Source organism: Myotis myotis, unplaced genomic scaffold, assembly GCF_014108235.1.
Source record: "Myotis myotis isolate mMyoMyo1 unplaced genomic scaffold, mMyoMyo1.p scaffold_m19_p_12, whole genome shotgun sequence".
NCBI classification, from domain to species: Eukaryota; Metazoa; Chordata; class Mammalia; order Chiroptera; family Vespertilionidae; genus Myotis; species Myotis myotis.
The window spans coordinates 22,771,339-22,795,491 of NW_023416316.1; the positions used below are offsets into that span (position 1 = coordinate 22,771,339).

The 24,153-nt window shown below is 44.4% G+C and overlaps 1 protein-coding gene across 1 annotated transcript; it reads left to right on the plus strand.

Annotated features, from left to right (window-relative positions):
* Positions 1-9,948: 9,948 nt before the first annotated feature.
* Positions 9,949-23,463, plus strand: ALDOB (aldolase, fructose-bisphosphate B). Its single transcript, XM_036330175.1, has 9 exons — positions 9,949-10,089; positions 14,052-14,173; positions 14,851-15,062; positions 16,081-16,135; positions 17,008-17,168; positions 18,261-18,344; positions 19,179-19,353; positions 19,760-19,959; positions 22,929-23,463. Exons 2-9 carry the CDS (start codon positions 14,062-14,064, stop codon positions 23,022-23,024), a joined length of 1,095 nt encoding a protein of 364 aa, XP_036186068.1. The 5' UTR covers positions 9,949-10,089; positions 14,052-14,061; the 3' UTR covers positions 23,025-23,463.
* Positions 23,464-24,153: the final 690 nt, after the last annotated feature.

Consider the following 24,153-nt stretch of genomic DNA (forward strand, 5'->3'; position numbering starts at 1 on the left):
TATACTCCATTGTTGTGGAATAAAGATATATATAAATAATCAAGACAGGTGTGGGACAGGGCCTCTCAGAGGCCAAGGAAAATCCAGCTACTTCCATCATTTTTAAGCTTCCAGTAGTATATTTAAAATGAAGAAATAGCCAAACCACAGTCCCAAAACTATGGTATAATTTGAACGTATACATTAGCAAATTAGTGGTTTTGAAATCACACAAAAAACCATAACTGCATATAATTCATTTGGCCATAACATATCATGTGAATTTGAGGCCTTTCTATATTTTCTTTTTCAATTACAGTTAACATTCAGTATTATTTTGTATTAGTTTCAGGTATATCACATATGGTTAGACAATCATATACTTTAAAAGTGTTCCTCCTAATATTTAATCCGATAAGGGGTTAATATCCAAAACTTATAAAGAACTCATCCACCTCAATACAAAAAAAACCCCCCAAAAAACAACACACAATCCAGTTAAAAATGGGCAAAGGACTTAAATATACACTTCTCCAAAGAAGACATACAGATGGTCAGTAGACATATGGAAAGATGCTCAATGTCACTAATCATCATAGAAATGCAAATTAAAAACCACAATGAAATATCACCTCACGCCTGTCAGAATGCCTATCATCAAAAAATCAGCAAACAGGGTTGGTGAGGATGTGGAGAAAAGGGAACCCTCATGCACTGTTGGTGGGAATCCAGATTGGTGTAGCCACTATAGAAAACAGTGTGGAGGTTCCTAACAAATTTAAGCAATTTTGACCCAGAGATTCCACTTCTGGGTAGATACCCAAAGAAACCCAAAGCACTAGTTCGAAAGAATAGATGCACCCCTATATTTGTTGCAGCACTATTTGCCATAGTCAAACTATGGGGGCTTTTTTTTAATATGAAGCTCCGGCCCTCTCTGACATGGGTCCTGGAGAACATTAATTTTTACAGTATCCTGTTATATACATAATTATTAATAACAAACTACTGCATTCGCTAATGACTGATTACTCTAATCGTGTTATATTCATTTCCCTTACCTGCCTATGTGCAGGCGCACCATTTCTCTCCATTAATACTAGCAGCAAATATTTTAGCAGCCAATTGCCATGTCATTAGTCTTGTACTGACTTGTTTGATGTGTGCAAGAGGAAATATTTTGCTTTTGGAGAACAAGAAAAATAGATTTGTGTTACTCTTATTAATTTGTGCAGTTATTCAGTGTCTGGTAAAGTTAATGTTCAAGAAAAAATATTAATTTTTATTAAAATGTTCTATTATTTTATGTTAACAATTACTCATTTATTTCAGCCCTTTGTATTCAGCATGTCTCTATCGACATAAACCTACGTTTCTATGAAAATTGAAGCTTTTGCTTTTTTGCAGCCCACATAAACTTAAACCTTGTTTATTTGGCCCCTGTTAGCTTTGACATGCTTGTTGTAGCCTGTATGTTCATAGTCACATAGTTCTGGCCTTGACTAGACTTCCTCCTTGACCAATAATATTACATCATCTGGGTATAAAGGATTGCTTGTCCTTTGTTAATTCTTCTTTGGTGTTTTCTATTTCTGTTCTCCTCCCACAGTCATAGAGCAGAAGGAGAGGAGAAAACAGGCCCATGAAAGGATTGCTCCTCCCCACAGCCCAGCACCCACCCCTATCCTCCGTTATCCACAGAAAACGCACAGCTGACGTTCTGTCTCTGAGCAGAAAACCCTCCACTCCTAGCTGGTCAGTGCAAACTCGTTTGCATTCTTCTCTGACAATCTCAGAGAAAGGGACTACCTTTCTCTGAACTCACTTACAAGGGGGCTTGCTTCTCTTGTGGCCCTCACCACACAACCTTGGAAGATACTTAAAAGAGGAACCACAATTGTGATGTCATACCAAAGTGCCTTTTAAGGAAGGTGGGGTATGTTAGCGGAGGTCTCAGGGCTGTTGAGTGGCTCGTCTCTAGGGGAGTAGATGGCCCTGCCCATTAGCCCAGCATGTTGATTTGTCTGGGGTTACAAAGATTTAGCAGTGTGTTGGGCATCCTGCCTCGCCTTGTAAAAACAGTTCTGACTTTAAGGGCAATCTGTGGGGAAGGAAATGAGGGCATGGGAGAGGAGAGAGAGAAGCAGAGCCCGCAAACGTGAGAGAGACACCCCATCTGGCACCTGGTGGACTTTTAAGAACAGGGATGACTATGCTCGATTTCAAATTGTTCTGTGGCCACCATGTAATTCCTCCCTCTCTCTGCAAACCATTAGCTATGTCTGCTGTTAAATCCATTAAACAGGGAGGCCACTCTAACACCCCGGTGGTCTACATAAGCAAACCCAAAACCTAAGCTGTAAGTGCTTCACGGCTACGAAATCAAAACCTAAGGACAACCAATCACACACAGCCAGCAAGGTCGTAAGCTATTGCCAACCAATAATTTCTTCACTTTACTTCCACCTTTTCGCTATAAAAGTTTTCTGCCCAGCTCCCTTGGACGGAATGCTTTTGACCATTTGGAATTGCTCAAATAAGTTCTTAAAATTTAATATGCCTCAGTTTATCTTTTTCTAAAAAATATTTTTTAATTTATTTCAGAGAGGGAGGAAGAGGGAGAGAGAGAGACACATCAATGATGAGAGAGAATCATTGATCGGCTGCCTCCTGCACGCCCCACACAGGGGATCGAGCCTGCAACTTGGGCATGTGCCCTACCCGGGAATCAAACCAAGACCTCCTGGTTCATAAGCTGACACTCAGCTACACCTGCAGGCCGGGCCGTAGTTTATCTTTTAACACGACAAAAAGTCTTTGTGTAAGTGAAACTGTTTGCTTTTGGTCTTTTGTGGAAATCTAATGAAGGAGTCGTTTCCCATCTAGGTCACCATGGCATGGACAGGACTGGTGCTGGGGCGTGATCCATGTGCTGGACTGAACTGACTCAGCGTGGCCTTGATAAGAAAAACCCCTGGAGATTTCGCCCAAATGGGGGAAGGCATTGGGCTCTCTGGAGGCTATAGAATGGAAGTTCGAGCCAATCTTATCTGGATCTAAAAAGGCAAGGAGACCCTAGCTGGTTTGGCTCAGTGGAGAGAGCATCGGCCTGTGGACTGAAGGGTCCCAGGTTCAATTCCGGTCAAGGGCACATGCCTGGGTTGTAGGCTTGGTCCCCAGTAGGGGGCAGGCAGGAAGCAGCCAATCAATGGTTCACTCTCATCATTGATGTTTCTATCTCTCTCTCCCTCTCCTTTCCTCTCTGAAATCAGTACAAATATATTTTTTAAAAATTAAAATAAACAGGCAAGGAGAACTGAGCTGAGATTGGCGTTATTTATATCTATTTGTGATCTTGCCTTCTCTTCCCTATTAGATTCAAAAGAGACCTTCACTTTTGCAGAACAACAATAAATGGCTAACCTCATGAGTTCAGGATGGATGAGGGAGAAGGAGTGAAGGAAAAGATCCCAGAGATTGTGCCTTGAGAGTTTGGGGGAGAGGGGAGGGCACTGGAAAATGGCTGGTGAAATTACCTGCCCGTGCGTGGGCAAGAGCTCTAGCAAGAAGTAACTGTTTCTATTCTCTGATCAAAACATTCCACAATCGAATTTTTTTTTTAGTGACTGCCTTCTTTCTTCCCATTTTTGGGATCAAAGATCTGTGTTCTCACTTGACAAATGACCCAAAGGAGAGTGGCCAAAATGAGCGGCAGAAGAGGGCAGGCCTTGCCCAGGAAACATTTAAAAAAAGGACAAATGCAGCCCCTTCCCTGCTCCAGAGGAGCCAGGGCACCTGCTGCCTGACCTGATCAGTCTGCGTGCAGCCTCCTCCGCTGGGCGCCATGATGGGATGAGGACCTCCCTGGGCTCCCTGCCACCGGGATAACTGTTCCAGCCGCTCACTTACACCTCCATCTGGCACCCAGCAGGGCCTCGCAGGCCCGGGAGTCAGCTGTGGCACAGAGGGCGGGTGTGCAGTGGTGCAGGCCGGCCAGCCGTCTCCCAAGGTCGGTCGGCACAGGGGTGCTAATGAAGCCAGCCTGTCTGTCTTCCCCGCAGGTGGCCCTTCCTGCCACTCAGTCTGTTCGGACTCTGGCAGCATGTGCGTGGCCTTATCTCTTTGTTTAACTCTCCTCTTTCATCCCCTTTTAGGCTTTCCACAAATAATATTGCCAATTTCTCCAGTCTCCTCAAACCTGCTTCTTCCTCTCTTCAGCTCTTTCAGTGAGTAAGTCATACTCTCCTTGGATTCACATAACAAAGAGAAAAATCGTTCCCCATCTATAGTCCCTGACTGCCCTCTAAGGGGGAGGGTACCTCTTCTTGGGTGTGAGCATGCAACTTCTGAGATGGACTCAGGGCCCAGATTAATTTATCTGCATAGAAAATGGGGGAAGCTTTGGTGGCTGGGAGTGAGATGGAGCATCCAGAGTAAAGAACCTAGGTGATGAGGTTGGATGCTGTGGGAGCACAACTTTTGGAACCACTCCTCTTTCGTGACAGAATTTGGAGAATATGGAGAGGAGAAAGGGATGATGGTGCTGGTAGCAACACTATTTATATAATACTTAATTTTTGCCAAGCATTTTGCTTTCTTGTCCATTCAATACATCCCCCCAACACTGTCATAGGTCAAGTTTTAGGAAAGTTTGCTGAGAAAACTGAGGCTCAAAAAGGTTAGCGAACTTGCCCAGAGTAACACAAGTAGGAAGCTCGGCGCTGGAACTTGGAGGGCAAGTTCTACCTGACTTCAAAGTCCACATTCTTTTGTTTGTTCGTTTATATTGTTGTTAATCCTCACCCGAGGATATTTTTCCATTGATTTTTAGAGAGAGTGGAAGGGAAGGGGAGAGACACATCGATTGGTTGCCTCCTGCATGTACCCTGACTGGGGCCAGGGATTAAGCCTGCAACCGAGATATGTGATCTTGACCAGAATCAAACCCATGAGACTTCAGTCTGGGGGCCAACGCTCTATCCACTGAGCCAAACTGTCGAGGGCAAAGTCCACATTCTTAATAAGTGAATTATATTGACTCGCCAAGAAATTTTATGGCTAGACCTTCAGAAGGGCAGACAGTTGAGTTTGTAGGTGACTGGATTCATTCACCTTGGAGGCTGAGTGACGCCGTTCTTCATTTTGTGGGAATATAGGTGGCAACGAGGTGGTCACTAAACAATTGACTGGTCCACCATGTGCAGATTTGCTGGCTCGCTACCTGCCCCTCAGTGTCCGGGTGGGTTTTTTCCCAGCCTTCCAGGACAGTGATCTGGTCAGCCTGTCGTCTTCATTCCCAAAGAGAGCTGAGATGAGATGAAGCAAACCCAAAGAATCATAGGGGAGGAAGAGGCGAGGGGTTGGAACCATCTAGTTTCTCTTAGACATGCCAGTATTTTAAGTGCTCTCATCAATAACTAATCCATTTCCACAACACTTCCCTTAAAAAACATTTCATAGTCTAATCTAAGTTCTTCTATTATTGTTTAAAATAATTTCCTTTGTTCTACGATAATCAGGAATGCCAAAAACATGCAGTTTTTTGGAGGAAGAGGCCATAAAATATTACAACTAGAAGAGATCCTGTGCTTCACTGTATACACGATGAGTTCAAAGTCCCAGGATGACCTTAGAGTCTGTACGTCAGTTCTTGCCCTGGTGCTTACAATAGTGTGACCTTCAGGCAGAGATCGGATCAATTCCATCCTCTCCAAAACAACACCTACCCTGCTGACTTCGCGGGGAGTAAGTGAAACATTCTATGTGAAGTGCCAAGAAAAGGCTGTAAGGAGGAGGTGCTCAACAGATGGCCATGACCTCCCTTGAGCAATGTCATCCAGCTATTCAGGGTAGAGCCAGGGCCAGAACTTTGTTTTCTGATTTTCAAGTGTGTGTGTGTGTGTGTGTGTGTGTGTATGCAATGTGCGTGGCCTTATCTCTTTGTTTATCTCTTTGCCACAGGAGCAGTGTAATGTCTGCTTCTGTGAAGTGACATGGTTTATAATAGTTTGTCATTATCACTTTCACAGCACTTAGAGCAGTGATTTTCAACCTTTTTCATCTCAGGGCACAGATAAACTAATTACTAAAATTCTGTGGCACACCAAAAAATATATTATTTTTTGCTGATCTGACAAAAAAAAGAGTATAATTTTGATTCATTCACACCAGACGGCTATTGTTGTGTCGGCTGTTGTCATATTTTATTTGACAATCTACGGGAAAAGAGGTCAGTGCCCCTGACTAATTAGTCAGGCATTGCATGGTTTACAGATTCTTGCGGCACAGCGGTTGCAAGTCGCTGATTTAGGGGATACCCTTCAGTCAGTGCAGCAACTTGGGGAGTTAGACAGGAGTGGTATTGCTAGACTGACTTCACACCTCAGGGAAGGGAGGCTGAGAGTGATTTCCTGCAGTTCCACAGCCAACCAGCGGCAGGGCTGGACCCCCACCCAGACCTGGCGCCTCCCCACCTATGGCTCTTTCCACAGCACACAATGCCTTCCAACCTACAGGCCAAACAGTTCACCCAAGAGATAAGGAAAAGTGAGAAATATGCTGGGAGCATGAATGACATAAATAACCAACAATTCTGATTAGATAGTGAGGGGGAAATTGAACTTTGAGATGATTGAGCAAGAGGCAGGGAGAAAACACTGACCAGGCAGAACAGCCCCCACGCTGAAGGAATGTGGGGATTGGGCGGCCACTGCGGACCAGAGTAACTCTTTCCTGTCAGAAAAGTACTGGCCACTCAGTAATTCTGAAATCCTGCAGCCCATTCTTTCCAGTTGCCTCTGCCTCTGCAGCATCCTCACTGCACAGAGTTGCTTCCTCAGACAAGGAAAGCCTCAAGTTGTGGGCCACATTTCAAGCTTCAATTTTACTCTTTTGTCTCAAATATTGGTACCGCTAAGGCCTAGAATTTGGATACTCTTAAATCCACTGGCCCTGGAGGCTTGAATATAGGCAGGCACTCTAGTCTCCCTAGAACACACAGAGTTTACATTTCCTAGGGAGGAGGAACTTCTAAAAAAAGTCACCCCGAGGAAATGAAAGGCTCCCCAAAGGCTTCTGCTCCAGGCTTCATTCTGGTGCTTTAAAAACCATCTGTACCCTCCGATTCTGGCATTTTAAAAAGCCTACCACATCACTCTCCCAAACTGACATTTACTGCTCTCTGTGACTGTACCCAACAACACTGGATCGTAAACTTCAGGTGACTTGTATGGGATGTACATTCTATCTCAATAAAACTGTTACATTAATAAACGGGCCACAAAGGAATTGAAAGCCTGGTCTCAACGAGATATGTGTGCACTCGTGTTTAAAGTAGCTTTATTCACAACAGCCAAAAGGTGGAAGCAACCCGTGTCCCTTGGCCTATGGAATATTACTCAGCCCTGAAGAAGGAGGAAACTCTGACACATGCGACAACACGGATGACCTTTGGAGACATTACGCTAAGTGAAACAAGCCAGTCAGGAAATGACTAACACTGTGTGACTCTCCTTGTATGCGGTACCTGGGATAGTGAAATTCACAGAGACAGAGAGTAGAATGGTGGTTTCCAGGGAGGTGATGGTGGGGATGGGGGGTGGGGAGGGGGAGGCAGGAATGATGAGTTGTTTAATGGATCTAGAGTTTCAGTTTTGCAAGAAAAAAAGAGTTCTGGAGATTGGTTGAGCAACAATGTGAATGTAATGAACCCTACTGACTGGAGACTTAAAACGGTTAAGGTGGTAAAATTTTACGTTATGTGTATTTTAGCACATTTTTTTTCAAGGCAAAGGGCCATGGCGGTTTGAATGCACCATCTCGGGGCAGCTGCAGCCTGGATTCCTATGGAACTTCAAAAGATGATGAAACTGAGGACAGAACAGGTTGGAGGATTTCCCAGTATTTCACGGCCTCCAAGTCCCGTGAGCTCTCAACTTTGAATATTTTATGGAGCTAAGAGACTTAAAACACACACCTGCCAACCGTCTGTGTTGCTCAGGAGCTACTGTTTCCCTAAGGCCTGGTAAGCTGTAGCCTCGCTGTCTTGAACTTTGAGTTTCAGTTACACATCAAACCCTGGAAGCAGGCAAATGCTGATGCCACAGGAGCAGCGGCAGGTGGCAGCAGTCGGGGGCGGGCGCACCATGCCCTCTGACGTGCTTGGCCAGTCTGCTGTTCACGTGAAACGACGCCCAGCAGGAGCGGGGCCACCTGGGTCTGCCTACGCAAGTCATTCTTCCCTGATTAATGAAGGTTTAGCGCCCAAGGTTATGCAGTGCTGGGAGGAGAGGGAAATTGCTAATCTATGCAGTCTTTGGTGACCCAAATGTAAGCAGCTCTGCGGTGGACCACTGAGTCAGAGCGAGTCAGACTCGCTGTGTGCCCGTCTTGGGACTCTAGGCAAGTTACTCGCCTTCTCTGAACCAGAGTTTCCTTAGCCAGAAAACAGGCAATTTCAGAGAGGGGCTCAGATTGGAGATATCTATAAAAAGAACTCAATGCATCATAGGACCTAAGAAAACTAGCTATTATTATTGTTGTCATGATCATAACAAGAATAATTAGTATTAGTAGCATAAGTGAAATTGTTTTTACCATGCAGCTCTCAGCGGGCGGAATGCTTTAGTCACAATTCCAACCACCCAGTCCTGACCCCAACATCTGTTACTCACCCCACGCTTCGTTCTTTCACCACCGTCCACCTCTACTTCCTCCGTTCTTCTTTGACAAAATAAAACCTGATGAAACCTCCCCAGATTGGGTCATCTTGACCTGATCAATCAAGCACGAGGTGCTTGAATGAGCACCCGGTGGAGAAAGTATGCCTTTGGGCAGCAAGTGGATTCAGGAGTGCTGATGGGAGCTTTACCTGGCCTCGCCCTCCACTATCCTTAGACCAGGCCGTGGCCAAGGCTTCCCCAGACAAATGAGCCTCGATTTTGTGTTTTGAACATTCAATTTCCTTTAATAATCACAGTCGGTGTTTCACACTACCCACTTTTAGAACCTATCTGACCCTAAACGCTATTTAGACACCCTAGTTCTCCGATACTTTTTCCTTCATTTCATTGACATTGTACTTGTTCACTCATAAATTCTAATGTCACGCTCAATACCATTGAGCACTTTGACTCCACCTCCCCCCACTTTATGAATTATCCCAAAGAAATATATTCCTGAGAATGTATACTTCCCCAGGATCAGGGTCATTTCATTGTTTTTAGATTTCCCCATAAGATCTATTTGCTTCATTCATTATTTCAGGAAGCACATACTATTTTTATTTACCTTCTCTTGATTTGGATTTTGCTTTAATGCTCACGAGAAAAGCTGTGGAATGGACCCATACCCGGGCAGTGCCATATCAAGGGGAGATGATGGCTTAGATCAGTCACTTTGAGTTTTATTCTAGTCTTTACCAGCTTTAAGACAAAACTGTAAAATTTGAGAAAGAATGAAAATAAAGACAGTGTGTTCGGCATTAAAAACCCTAGGGAGCCCAGCGTGGTTTTGGGGCACAAGGAAGGGGTGCCCAAAAGGAATGCATCCAGCAGGTGCTTTACAAACCTACAGAATGCTCTGGTAAAGTTGTGATTCCACTTTACAGAGGGGAAAAGTAAGGCTCAAAGAAATAAAGACCACCTTGACCAAGGTCGTGTATTTTTTAAGTGATGGAGCTAAGCTAACATTCTTCCCAACTTCCCTTCGTGAATTCTAGAGCTCAGTCATGCATTAGCTGTTTGACGTAGAGGAAATCCCCTAATCCTCTGTGCCTTGGTGTCTTCACCCGGCAATTGAAGAGTCTGGAGTAAGAACTACATGGTCTGCAGAGAGCCCTTGTAGCTTTAACATCCTATGCGTACAATGAGTATGTGAGCATGATTATGAGGACTGGCTGTTTATGAGCCAATCAGAGGTATTCGATAAGAACCTCCCCACCAGGCCAAGGCGGGAAGGGGAGGGCAAAAGGAAAAAAACACACACACACACACCACACAACTTGGATGAGAAATCTATAAAAGCTGAGTGTTCCCAAAGATTCGTCCTATTTGGCAGCTGCTGCCTCACCCACGGCTTCTGATCTCTAAGAGGACGCTCTGCTCACACATTGTAAGTAAAAGAACTTCTTTTGTCTACTTGGACAGCACCCGGGATTAAGGGGTTAATGAAAGCTTGTGGAGGGGAAAGTTTGTTTGCTTTTGTTTTCAGGAAAAACAGGATGGTGGCTGAAAACACCATGATCTGCTGAAACGTTTGTTTTTCCTCACACCTTTCCTGGCAGCAAACTGCTCAAGATTGCTGCTGTTACCAGTGTTACCTGTTTGAGGGCTCTTTTGAGTCTTGGCCTGGGAAAGACAACTTGAATGCACCCATTGGGTTAGGTTCTACTCAGTTTTTGAGATGCCGGCTCATTTCTACTCTTTCCACAACCACTGCTTATTTTGATGATTTATTTACGTATCTGTCACCTTCTGTCACTTCCTTCATTCTCTTCCCACACGGACCAGTGTTAGCACTGCAGTTTCTTTGTCACAGAAATGGACTCTGACGTGTGTTGCCCTTGGCCTTCATCCACTGCTCAGATGAGAAAGTGGAACAGGCTTGGAGACCTCACAGAGCAGCATTGTCATCTGATTATAAAGTCTCAAACCTTCCACTGGTTTGATGCTGTCTACAGTCTTTCCTACTGGCACCAAGCACCTCGAAGGCGCTACAGCTTAAGATATTTGGAACCAATGTATTTAGGTGTATTTGTTCCACTCTCTGAAAAAAAACAAGCAAAATAAAACCCAAACAGGCATGTTGTGAAGATATGTTGCCTTTTAAAATAAACTTGACTCTAAATGGTGGCCTGGGGCTCCATTAGCCAGTGGGGACCCTGCTGCCATCATTGTTTTGGCCAAGGTGTCTCTGGGGAAGACCCAGCCCAGGCTGGACCTGAGGTACCAGGCCAGGGAATGGAGTGTAGCTGCTAGGAGTTCCTTGCCAGTTTAGAGGAAAGAGCAACCCTCTCTCTGGGCTGCTGCACGTGTGTTCACAGGTATCGGGGTTCAGGCTGGCAGAGCATCCCACTGTCTTGCCACGGTGGCATTGGGATGGGGGATGAGGCTGTGAGCATCTTCCATCCGTACATAAAAGTGCTGCTCCCAGTGCCTGGCCAGCACAGGCTTCCAAAGAATAAGCCCCTGGTGTCTGTCTTCTTGAAAATCCAACTGCCTTGCACATGGAGAAGCAAATGGACTCTCCACTGCCTTATATTTCTCCAGAAGTTGAATATTCATATTCCATAAATTATCTTTCCATAGAACCTCTCCTAGGGAGGCAGAAAGAGTCGCACTGTAGGGTTCCTTCTGTTATTTTGCTGAGAAGGATTGGAAATTGGGATTCCAAGTCGTACACCAATAGGATGTGATTTATAAGCCTAAACATCACAACTTAGAAGGGGCATCAGACATATTCTTCCTGGGCCTCTGTCTCCTCGTTTCTCACGTTGGCAGGGCTGATACAGGGTGCTCCGAGGTCACTTGCAGCTCTGCTTTTCCGTGGTTACCTTCTGTTCATATATGTACAAACTCACAACCTTCTCCCAGATTTAGACATATATCACCTGTTAATTTATTATATATAATAAATTAAGTAATGTGTAACCCTGTTTAGTAAGAAATCCAACATGAAAACGTTTAAACAGGGAAATATGAGTCATTCCACCCCATCTCATTCCCTAGGGGTAGCCCCAGGGTGGTTCTTCCTTGTTTATATAGACATACAGACAGTATGTGTGTATACCATGTTTTTAATTTTAAAAGAGTGATATTATGTATTGCATGATTCTCTGAAACTGGATTTTTTTCACTTAATAATATAATGTGAACAACTTCCGATCGCACTTTAAAAAATGTTGACTTGAGCCCTAACCGGTTTGGCTCAGTGGATAGAGCATCAGCCTGTGGACTCAAGGGTCCCAGGTTCGATTCTGGTCAAGGGCATGTACCTTGGTTGCGGGCACATCCCCAGTAGGGAGTGTGCAGGAGGCAGCTGATCGGTGGTTCTCTCTCATTGTTTCTAACTCTATCCCTCTCCCTTCCTCTCTGTAAAAAATCAATAAAATCTATTTTTTAAAAAATATTGACTTGAGACCTCAGTGAGCAGAGGCCAGGGTCAGAGAGATCACGCTCTGTCATTCCCACTCCCGCCGGCCTCCTGTCCCCGGTGGTGGACGTTGGCCTGTGACCCTGATTTATGATTAACAGACGGGTAACATTTGCGCTGATGTGGTACAGACCTTTAAACCTTCAGTAGAAGTTTAACTTCCCATAAACAGATTTGGGCTGCTTCGACCTTTCCTCTCTTGGTTTTTCTGGTTGAGTCAGCACACTCGGCCTGAAGAAAATAGCTTGGTGACAAATAGAAACATGGAAGTCCCTTAGGTAGTTCTATTTTAAACAGTCAAAAAAGAAATAATAATAATAGCTTACATTTTCATAATGCTTTATAAAGTATCTTCATGTTTATCACGCAATTGGACAAATTTATTTTGAGCGAACACAACGAGTAGAGTGCTTGTGGGTCACAGGTGATCCATTTGGCAACGAGACAACCAGAGCAGATATTACTGCCATTTAATCCATAATAAACTCAGACTCAGAAACTACCGCTTTGCCCATGGTCCCAACCAGGGGAGGCAGAGCTTGTCCTTGAACCAGGTCTATTTGCTCTACTAGCAGCAAACGTGTGTGTGTGTGTGTGTGTGTCAGATGCTTATGAATTGGTAATGTCAGTGGTGTGGGGATAATGATCTACAGTCCAAGGATTTGGGGTACCTTGAGGGTATCATCACCAAGTATTCTGAGGGTGTCCTCAAGGACATTAGAGCCATCTAAGGCTGATTCCTTTCACCAAGCTCACTCTTTCCTTGAAATAAAGGAGTACTGTCCCTTATCCCAACTTTGTGTCTTATTAGCTATTTGTCTTTGGACAAATCAAACACTCTTATATTCTTTCTTTATATGGGAAGGAGGGAATTCCAGCTGCCTTCTGGGATTATTGTGAGGCATAAATTATATAGTGCATGCAAAGCAAGTCGCAGAGTGCTTGGCAGTCAGTGATAATTTGCTACTATTATTGCACTATTTGTGTATGAGTGTATGAGGGGGAGAGGAGGCCATAGGATTGGATAGGAAATGGCTCAAGATAATCTTCACTATGGTTTGTCCTTTTGGATAGCTCATCCTATGCAAAATCACTTTATAACATATAAGATAAAAAGAGCCCTGTGAGGTTGCATTTTTTAAGACTAGTCAAAGTGGCAGCTGAACAGGTGCAGTGATCCCCTTCAGAGGCCCACTGCCAATCTCCCTTCACTAAAGCAGTGAAACTGAGAATTATTGGGACAGGGATTACCCCATGACTTCAGCACCCTTGGACCCTGGGAATTTCCAGCCCAGAGGCACTTAGGAAAAACTCTACCTATTGGCCTCAAGTGGTCTCATAGGTGTTTGAATACAGGATAAAAGGAAGCTTGCACTCCACCTTGTAGATCCCAACGCTGAAGAAATGTTAGCTTCAAGTCCAAGTGGTGGTCTCTCCTCTCAAGAGTATTGCCTGGAGAATAGTCTGGTGGGCTATAGACTAACAGAACAAAGTAGAGAATGGCCACACAGGCCAAAAGCCTCACTGTCCTTGCCTCAAGCCATCTAGGGTACCTGATGGCACCAGAAATCCATAAAGTAGAGAATCAATTACTGCAGTGCCATCTACCTGTCAGATGCGATGTGTGAACTAGCTGGTTCAGTCTCAGGAACAGTCATCCCAAAGGTGCCCTGGAAGGCATTCTATTTAGCATCACCATGAACATGTACCCTCCCCCCTTCATCCATTATGGCTACCTGCAACTACTTAGGCTAAGGGGGAAACACCCTCCCTCCCAGACCTCATTTGTTTGTGCACTTGTAGAAATGGGCCAGAAATGGCGGAGGGCCTGTAGGGCTAGACTGCACACCCAGCTGCCTTAGTCATGAGTCCATCCGATCCACCCTCAGTTTTGTTCAGGACTCTCCTGCACTCTTTTCCAGACCTGTCACCATGGCCCACAAATTCCCAGCCCTCACCGCAGACCAGAAGAAGGAGCTCTCAGAAATCGCCCAGCGCATCGTTGCTAATGGGAAGGGGATCCTGGCTGCCGATGAGTCTGTAGGTGAGTGCGAGAAGCATCATACAACAAGCATACTCTTGTTTCTACACTTCGCAAAGGCACCTTGATATCCATGTTTTCTTTCCTCTCAGACGAGTAAAGGCTTATGCACACAGGAGTGGGAGCAGAAGGCTTAGGAAGCAGAGACCTTTGGGGGTCCTGTCATTCCAGTTGGCAGATTTCTGAAAACCTAAGACAGAGACTCAGCCTTCCATTTTGAGGCCCCTTGCCAGAGGACATTGGAATTCAGGCTATAGCAAGACCAGGAATTCAGTAACCAGAATGAGGTCAGATACACAGCCCGCTGCTGCTAATAAGAAGTCAGCCAGGGAAGGGCAGAGAGGCAAGGAAGTGTCCACATCTGGCACAGGGAAGCGCTTGTGTCTAAGTAAGCCTGAAAAGGTAAAAAGGAGAGCTGTGGCGGGCCCGCACACCACCAGGAAACGATAGAAGCCAGAGAAGTCAACAGTCAGATTGAGGGCTGAACCAGAGAGGCTGGGGAGAGGCTGGAGGGCCTTAGCTACCACCTGGACCCACTGGTGGCTTCCCTGACTCAGACATGCCCAGCCCGTCCTCTTCCTGCCCAGCAGCCAAAGGAGACAAAAAAGAGGCAGGAGTTCTGATCGTGGGGAGGAAAGCCCGGCTGGCTCCTTACACTGCCTTTGCCCGCCCACCCATAGGCACCATGGGAAACCGCCTGCAGAGGATCAACGTGGAGAACACAGAAGAGAACCGACGGCAGTTCCGTGAAATCCTCTTCACCGTGGACAACTCTGTTAGCCAGAGCATCGGGGGCGTGATCCTGTTCCATGAGACCCTCTACCAGAAGGACAGCCAGGGCAAGCTGTTCAGAAACATCCTTAAGGAAAAGGGCATCGTGGTGGGGATCAAGGTGAGTCCTTGCACTCCCCTTACCTCTAAGTGCCCAGCCCAGGGGCTGTGGCAGGGCCAGCACTCGGAACATGTCTCATCATCTGCTTTCCATCACACCTTCCCCTGAGAACTGATCCTCTTCTAGACTTTTCCTCCCATGCCCTCTTCTTTCAACCATTTTCTACAAGGTACTAAATCTCTTAGTGTCTCAATTTCCTCATTTCTAACATGGGAATAATAGTACCTACCTCATAAGATTCTTATAAGGAGGAAATGTGTTTTAAAAACAGTCCCAGTCACAAAATTATTATTCAGAGCATGATAGCTGTGATTATGAAAGCACTCACTATTCTATCTTTAACTAGGTCTTCCAATACTGCACAAGAGTAAAGTATTCAATAACTGCTTAGACCTCCAGGGACTCATTTAATCCTCCTAACAACCTCTGGAGGCTGACTCAGTTATTCTCCTTATTTTAGAGGTGAGGTGAGAAAGTGGAATTACAAGGGTGACATAACTTGCCCGCAGCAAGGCAAAATTGGAGGCCGTTTGAGCCCAGACTGTCCACCTCTCGGGCTCATGAACTTAGCCTTTGCTCTGCGGAGAGTAGAGGCTGCATCCTATTCTCTTCATCTCCTGTAATAACACAGTACCTGCGATGCGAAGGTGCTCCACCATGCCTCTTGAATAAATGAATGAATAATTTAAGGGATGCTGCTCTTATACAGAATCTCTATACTAGTATTCCTAGTGCTATCAGATTACTTCTTCCTTCCCAAGCTCCAGGCCTGTGCTTTCCATCCTCTTAGGGTTGACCTTGACCCTCTTACATTGTCCCTTCCAGGTAACGTCCCTTCTGCTATGGACTGTTGTGTCTTTCTGTTGTGTCCCTCCAGATGGCTAATCCATTTTCCTAACTGAACTCCTTGATTTGTGAAAGATGGGAGCTACTTAGTCAGCACCAGGGGCTCTGCTGGTGTTTTATTTACTGGGATACCTGACACCTGCTAATTACTTGTTAATTATTTAATTCACAGTTGGACCAAGGAACTGCTCCACTTGCAGGAACAAACAAGGAAACCACCATTCAAGGTAAGGATACTGCCCACTGATGTGAATCATGCCAATATATGCTAGAAATGAGTAAGTGAAAATAAATTACCAATATCACATGGGGATTAAAGCCACATGCACCTGATTTTCAATCCGAGCTCCTCTAGTTGAGAACTGTGTGACCTCTGGTTAGTCACTTAAGTGTTCTGTGGCCATTCTAGGGGATAACAATATCTGCGTTGCAGAATAGTTTTAAAGATTAAATTAAACAATATATATAAAGGACTTACCACAGTGTGTTGCACAGAGAAGATACTCTGTCCCTGGGAATATTATTTTTAGAGAAAAATCCATCAGCAGTAGAGAGTAATGGTCCCAGGCTTTGGGATTGGACATACCTGGGTTTGAATCCTGGTTCCATCACTTATGACTTAGATAATTTTGCTAGGTACTTCACTGCCCAAGTAGACAAGTATAAACCACAACATTGGGTTAGCTACACAGAATTTGAATCCCAGCTCCATCACTCTCACTATGCAAATTTAGTCAAGCCACTCAACCTCTCGGAGCCTGGTTATCCACATCTGTAAAATGAGTATAATATTAACTATTAGGGTTGTTATGATGACTAAATGAGAAATGGTGTGCAAAATGCATAGAATCATTCCTGGAACACAGCAAGTATACCAACCAAATATTCATTCCCTCTATTCTTATGTGCGTCAAAACGTATTTATTAAATCCAGGTCTCTTGGCTCAGTGTTGGGACCCATGTTTACTTGTCTGGTTGTTTTTGGCTCTCAAGCTCTGCTGACTGGAAGCTAAGCCAAGGGAGCACTCCTTCCCTTTATCGGCCCCAGGGATCAGGGACAGGGCCACAAAGAAGCCATTCTCTCTTTTGTGACTTACAGGGCTCGATGGTCTTTCTCAGCGCTGTGCTCAGTATAAGAAAGACGGTGCTGACTTTGGGAAGTGGCGCGCTGTGCTGAGGATTGACAACCAGTGTCCATCCGCCCTTGCTATCCAGGAAAATGCCAACGCCCTGGCTCGCTACGCCAGCATCTGCCAGCAGGTGCTCAGGCTTCCCCTTGGGCTAAAAAACAGTAGGGGAGTGCTATCTTTAGAGCCTATCTTTCTAATTTTACTATACCCACACATGAACCCTCTTCTCCCCCCGCCAGTGTATCCTGGTGGCATTTTCACTGCTTCTGCTGTAGCCACGTGTGGTAGGGAAAGATGTGGCTGCACAAGCCAGCTAGGAGCCCAAACGGCAGATGCCCTCAACTGCTGTTCTTCTTCAAAGTGGTCAGGCTTTTGAGGCCAGGGCACTTGCTTGTCTGTGTTCCACCATGTCCAAGACAAGATCCTCTGAGGTCCCCAGGTCAAGGGTGATAGCTCTGATCTAGTCCACATAATTTCATGGAGGATGGAGACTTGATGCTAAAGTTTCCAACATGTGTTGACGTGTCTCTGGGATCCAATTTAGTCTGATTTTATTGTATGGGTGCTGAGTTGTGGGCACCTGGAGATTCCCAATCAGAATTGTAAACACTTCTTGAATTCCTTACTTAACCCACACAAGAGGCATCTTTCTTAGTGATTTAAGCTTGACTGCTCTAAAAGGGTGACAGCTAGTTTCTGAAGTAGCTGGAGTAGTTTCTAGAATAAGACCTAGAAATTAGGAGTTTGCTTTTATTTTTCCCCATTCCCAGAAAAATTTTTCTTCCTTTCTTTTCTCCTTCCTTCCTTCCTTTTTTAATTTTTTTTAAAAAAATCCTCACTCAAGGATATTTTCCATTGATTTTTAGAGAGAGTGGAAGAGAGAGGGAAAAATAGAGAGAAATATCAATGTGCAAGATACATGCCCTTGACCTTGACCTTGACCAGAATTGAACCTGAGACCCTTAGGTCCACAGGCCAATGCTCTATCCACTGAGCCAAACTGACTATGGCCCTTTCTTTCTTTTTAATCTCACTATTCTTTTTTGGCTAAGCCATGCTCACTAGATATCTCATTAAATTTCTTTGCATTGCCTTTGAGTCACTTACATGATATTTCTCCAAAAGGGCTTCATTTTATACCAACCTCAACTGTTGAATAATCTCTTAAGGAAAGGATCCCCGTGAGCAGAGCTTCACTCTTTCTCTCCTTTTTCCTTTTTAGAACGGGCTGGTACCTATTGTTGAACCAGAGGTAATTCCTGATGGAGACCATGACATGGAACACTGCCAATATGTTACTGAGAAGGTAAGTCCAAATCCTAGTTGAAAAACCTTGCTTTTAAGTAACAGCTATTACTTAACATATATCAGCTGCTATATGAGAAATATTCTCAGTCGGCATCATTATGTAGCATTGAGAAGGTAAGGAGGTATTAGCAAACCTACCACTTTTGGGTACATGGTATGCTCCTTATGAAAAAAGCACAGGACTTGTAGTACCGAGACTAGGCCTTGAGAATCCATGTATCTACTTGTGGGGCCTCAGTTCCATTAGGTGTAAATTAAGAAATTTTAAAATAAAATGAGGCTTACATAAAACACATGCGATTAGAAAGTAATTTGTCTACTTGTGACTTTCTAAATTAGTCACAGTATATCGGCAAGAGAGTGAGAGACATAATGTACCCTGACCTCAGTTTTTTCCTTGACAAAATTAGGTGGACTAAAATGAGATCTGAAAGCACTTCTGTGTCTGAAATGTATGTGTTTATGACCACTTAGCATCTAAGGGGAAGGAGAATGGAGGCCAATTTAGATGTCCCCAACTAACTAAATCCATGCAGTTTCCACTGACCAAAGGGAGTGATGGGAAGGAAGGAGTGAGGGGAAGCAGGCATGCCAGCAGACATGCAGTAGGCAGCTAGAGTAGGGATGGCAGGTACAGGCCAGATTGGCTGTGCTCAGTGGCTGTGGTTTGCAATACCTTGCCCTGATGAGGCCTGGGGGCTGGTTGGGAAGCTTTGGCCAAGCCACATACGAGAATTCCTTCATCCCGCATCCGTGCAGCATAAAAGTGCCAAGGGCAGGTGACTCTAAGGCTGGCTCTGGGTTTCATCTGTTTGGATCTCTTATCCTTCAGGTCCTGGCTGCTGTGTACAAGGCCCTGAACGACCATCATGTGTACCTAGAGGGCACCCTGCTGAAGCCCAACATGGTGACCGCTGGACATGCCTGCACCAAGAAGTATACTCCAGAGCAAGTGGCCATGGCCACTGTCACCGCTCTCCACCGTACCGTTCCTGCTGCTGTGCCTGGTAAGGCTTTCCTTCATCTCTAACTCCGGGTCTTGGCCCTTGGCCTTTGAAGTTCCACAAGCATTTTGTTTGTCCAGGGTCTTCTACCCATGAAACAGACCGCTGCCATCTCACAGGCAGCAGCACTTCCCCTCACACTCTGTGATACCACATATCCTGAGTCTGCCCACATGCACATGATCCATTGCTTTCCTCAACATTTCACCTCCCTCCTTACTTATGAAAGCCCTTGTATCCCTAGCCCAACCAGCCTCAACAAGGGAAAATTAATACCCCTGACCCAGCCCCATGCAAATCAAGCAGAGAAAAGATTGAAACATTACATTCCTTTTAGGCCCGTTGCTTGCTTTCTCAAGCTGGGTCCACAAGCTGGACTAACTGAGTGGAGTGGTTTCTCCCCTTCTAGGCATCTGCTTTTTGTCTGGTGGCATGAGTGAAGAGGATGCTACCCTCAACCTCAATGCTATCAACCTTTGCCCTCTCCCCAAGCCCTGGAAACTAAGTTTCTCTTATGGACGGGCCCTGCAGGCCAGTGCACTGGCGGCTTGGGGTGGCAAGGCTGCCAACAAGAAGGCGACACAGGAGGCTTTTATGAAGCGGGCTGTGGTAAGATGCTACTACCTCTTATGTACTTGATCAAGTGGACACTTGGGGCCTGGTTCTGTCATATGGGAAAACTTTGCTTTCTCAGCCCATGAAGGTATCTCCAGATAATGTCCACTGGGTATTTGAAAAATGTGGCATTGGAGCTCAATAGGAAGGTGCGGGCTAGAGAGAGTTTTGAGTTATCCACACTGTGTGCATAGCTGATGACAGATTGAAGGATAATTTCCACAGAGACACTTCAGAGGAAAGATAAGAGGGATAAGGACTGAACCGGGACACCTTTCATTTTGGGAAGATGAAGAAGAGAAGCCACTCTAACAAGCAGCAATAATATGATAGGATGAACCAAGGATTCTGAGAACAAAGAGAAAAAAATTTCAAGGGGTCAGTAACAACACACTTCAGAGAGATTCAGAATAAAGGCTCAGAGAAGGCAGAGATGGGCATAGGTGATTATTAGTGACCCTCAATAAAATAGTTTCAATAGAGAGAGAAGAAAAAAAGTGCACATTCAAGAAGTTTGTCAGGAGAAAACCTAGAAAGGTTACCAGGAGAAATGAGGACAAAAATGATTTTATTCAACTAGTAACCATTCCTTTTGAACACCTATTATGAGCCAAGGACTAGGGTGAATAAAGCAGATCAGCCACTGCCTTTAGGGAGCTTAGAGCTTAGCCAAGTAGGAGAGAGCTTGGCATACTTAGATGTAAAGAACACTATCAAGAGTGTGAAAAGACACCTCATAGAATGAATGAACATATTTGTAAATCTGATAGGTGGTAAGATTTTATTATCCATCCCAGTAACAAAAATGGAAACAACCCAGTTTAAAAAATGGGCAAAGGACTTGAATAGACACTTCAAATGGCAATAAATACATGAGAAGATTTTCAGCATCTCTAATCACCAGGGAAATGCAAATCAAACCCACAAAGTGATATCATTTCTACCCATTAGAAAAAGAAAGCCAGAGGACAGAGTGAAGATGAGGAGAGTGGAGATCATGGAGAGGACAAGGGCTTAGAGGAAATAGGATGACATGAAACTAAATGTTAACGCAGTTGTCAGAGTTGGTCTTAGAAAGAAGGGGAGAGACATCAAAGAAGAGAGAATGGGTTGAAATCGGATCTGTTGAGATAAAGAGAGGTAATGGTTGATTGCTGACTGCAGTTGAGGGTGTCTGTTGAGAGTGAGACAGGAACAGATATAGTAGGGCCTTGACTTAACGAGTGTCCCGACTAACGAGTTTTTTGAGATACCAGCTGTCTCCGCCTATTTTTTGCATTGACTTGACAGAGTAATTTGAGTTAACGAGCTTGGTCTCGGAATGAATCAAACTCGTAAGTCAAGGCCCCACTGTATTTCCATCTTAACAGTGGAGGAGCTTTGAATAGCTGTTGAAATCATCAGCTGGGAAATTGGCCAGATGTGATGGCCAAGCTTATTAGGCAAAGTGCAGCTGAAATGAGAGTGAGTCTGTGGTACATTAACTTAGATCCTAAAATTTCCTGCCAGCTCTCTTAAGCATGCAGGAAGATTCAGGTCAACAGAAATGGGAATAGCAGGAGAAAAGAGTAAAAGTTTAATAAGGAGACGGTAGAGTGCTGAATTTGAGTGATGGCCTTATGTAGCTTGCTGATCACAGAGAAGGCTGGGCAAGAAATGAAGAGTTCACCAGAGGTTTGGCCATGAAGCACTAAAGGAAAGGAAGTCCCCAGGGAAATTGGGGCATAAGAGGGGTGTGAGATTGTAGAGGTAGTGCTTTACCTTATGATGATGGAGAGCTGGGTATGGCCGTGCTGGCGTGTGGCTGTTGAGTTGAGATGTAGCTGATATGATGGAGGGACTGTGAAAGTAAGGGCCAGGGGCCAATCCACACCAAAGAAGGAAAGCCGAGTTTATCGTCTGAGACGTGGTTCTCAAACTAGTGCGCACATCTGAATCACCTGGTGGGCTTGTTAAAACCCAGATTGCTGGGCCCCGGCCACTGAGTTTCTGATCCCGAGGGTCTGGGGTCAAGCTACAGGATTTCCAGTTATTACACTTGCTTAGGTTCATGAAATACATGTTGAAAATCACTGTAGGTGAAGAAATAAGTCCTGGAGAGAGTAAACAATAGCAACAGTGACTTGAAGAGTGGCATTTGAATATTATTATAGGTTTTATAATCCTGAACTCAACTTTAATTGGAATTTACACAGGGGATCAAATGATACTGTGATAACAACTATATAAAATTACATGTTCTTGTGGTCAAATATAAGTAAAAAATGGGAAATTTTTAAAAATGATTTTATTTTCATTTATGTGTTTTTATTATAACAAATAGTACTTTGTCTGATGCTTGGCCATATATCTAGTCAATTTCTTAGCAGACAACTTTCACAGGTATTCCAAGCTTCCCCATTGTTAAGGCTGAAATCCCCACTCCAATACTAGTGAGAAGTGTCTCAAGTTTAATTTCTAGTACTGCTGTTGCACTATTGTTGGTACTAAAAAGAGACTTTCCCACCCTGACCGGTTTGGCTCAGTGGATAGAGCGTCGGCCTGCAGACTCAAGGGTCCCAGGTTCAATTCTGGTCAAGGGCATGTACCTTGGTTGCGGGCACATCCCTAGTGGGGGGTGTGCAGGAGGCGGGTCGATGTTTCTCTCTCATCGATGTTTCTGACTCTCTATCCCTCTTCCTTCCTTTCTGTAAAAAATCAATAAAATATATAAAAAAAAGAGACTTTCCCAGTAACTGACACAAACCTCAGTCTTGCCAAAGAAATGCTCAGAAAACTGGGATAAAGGAGATAACATGTTACAAAAGAAGGGGAATGATATCAGCCGCAATACTCCATATTCTGCCAAATCAATGTAAGGGGGGAAATGTCGAAATGAAGGTGTTGCTGGTTTCAAATGAGAGGCTGAAGCACATAGTTGTGTTTGTTCTAACTCGGCCTCCTCTGTCACCCTTGTTTTTTAGGCTAACTGCCAGGCAGCCAAAGGCAAGTATACTTCCATGGGCTCTTCTGGTGCTGCGTCCACCCAGTCGCTCTTCACAGCCAACTATACCTACTAGAAACAGAAAGGTCGGCTGGCTCCAGCTCTTTGAGGTGTTTTGGGAAGAGGGCTGAAAGGGAACAACCACCTTGTGACTGACCCTGGAATTCAGACCAAATTAGATTGAAGTACTGGAAACACAATACATGTTAAATTCTTAGACACAAGGGAAAAAAAAATCAGTTATTGAAACTTAAGTCCAAATATCAAGGATTTGATGAAATTTCACACTGCAGTTTCCTTGCCACACTTCCTGCTGCCCATGACCCAGAGTCTCCACCTAAGAAAAGAATAGACTTTAAAACGAAATCTGCTCTCCATCCAAATAACGACGACTGAGTGAAACGTCTCAGAAGCTGAGGGCAGAGAAGTGCATCTTATGAAATGATCTTAGGCGTGGTAGGTTATGAAAGAGACAGCTGTGACAAAAAGGAAATAAAATAAGCTATAAACCTTCAGTTGGTGTTGGGTTTTACTTTTTGCTCTTGTTTTCAAAGGACTCAGTATATTTCATTACCTTTGACTCTACTAGACGTGATTGATGTTATGGTTTAGGGTCCTCAACTTTGGCTACTCTTTGGAATTACCTGAGCCCAATTAAATCAAACACTTGATGTAGGATCCTCTAAATATCAGGGTTTCTTAAAGCTCCTTTGATGATTCCATGTGGAGCCAAGTTTGAGAATGACCACTCTAGATTTCAAGTTTGAGGCTCCCCCAAAATGAAAGCCATTTAGTATAATTTGAAGCTAAAATGTGAACTGATTTTGAGAAACACGTGGAGGCTATTGAGAGAATCAATGTGACTTTGCTGCTTTGAGCATTCCTCTTCAAGTGGCCCAGGTTTGATGAGACAGGACTACATGTTCCTCTGCACAGCCAAGCACACAGCCTACTTTTGCAGTAAATAATATTCACATAATTATACTTGATTGGCTTTCCATTTTCAGAAAACCATAGTTACAAAAGAAAATTTAAATGTTGAAACTTTGGATGACATAATGATTTAACTGACAGAAGGGAAATTCAAAGGGGAGGAGAAATAGAGGAAAGCAAAGGGAGCACTAATCCACTTAGTGGGGAGTCAGGAATTCTGCTTAAAATTGATGGATTAAGAAATAGTGTTTCAAGTCTACTAAAGTAATAAA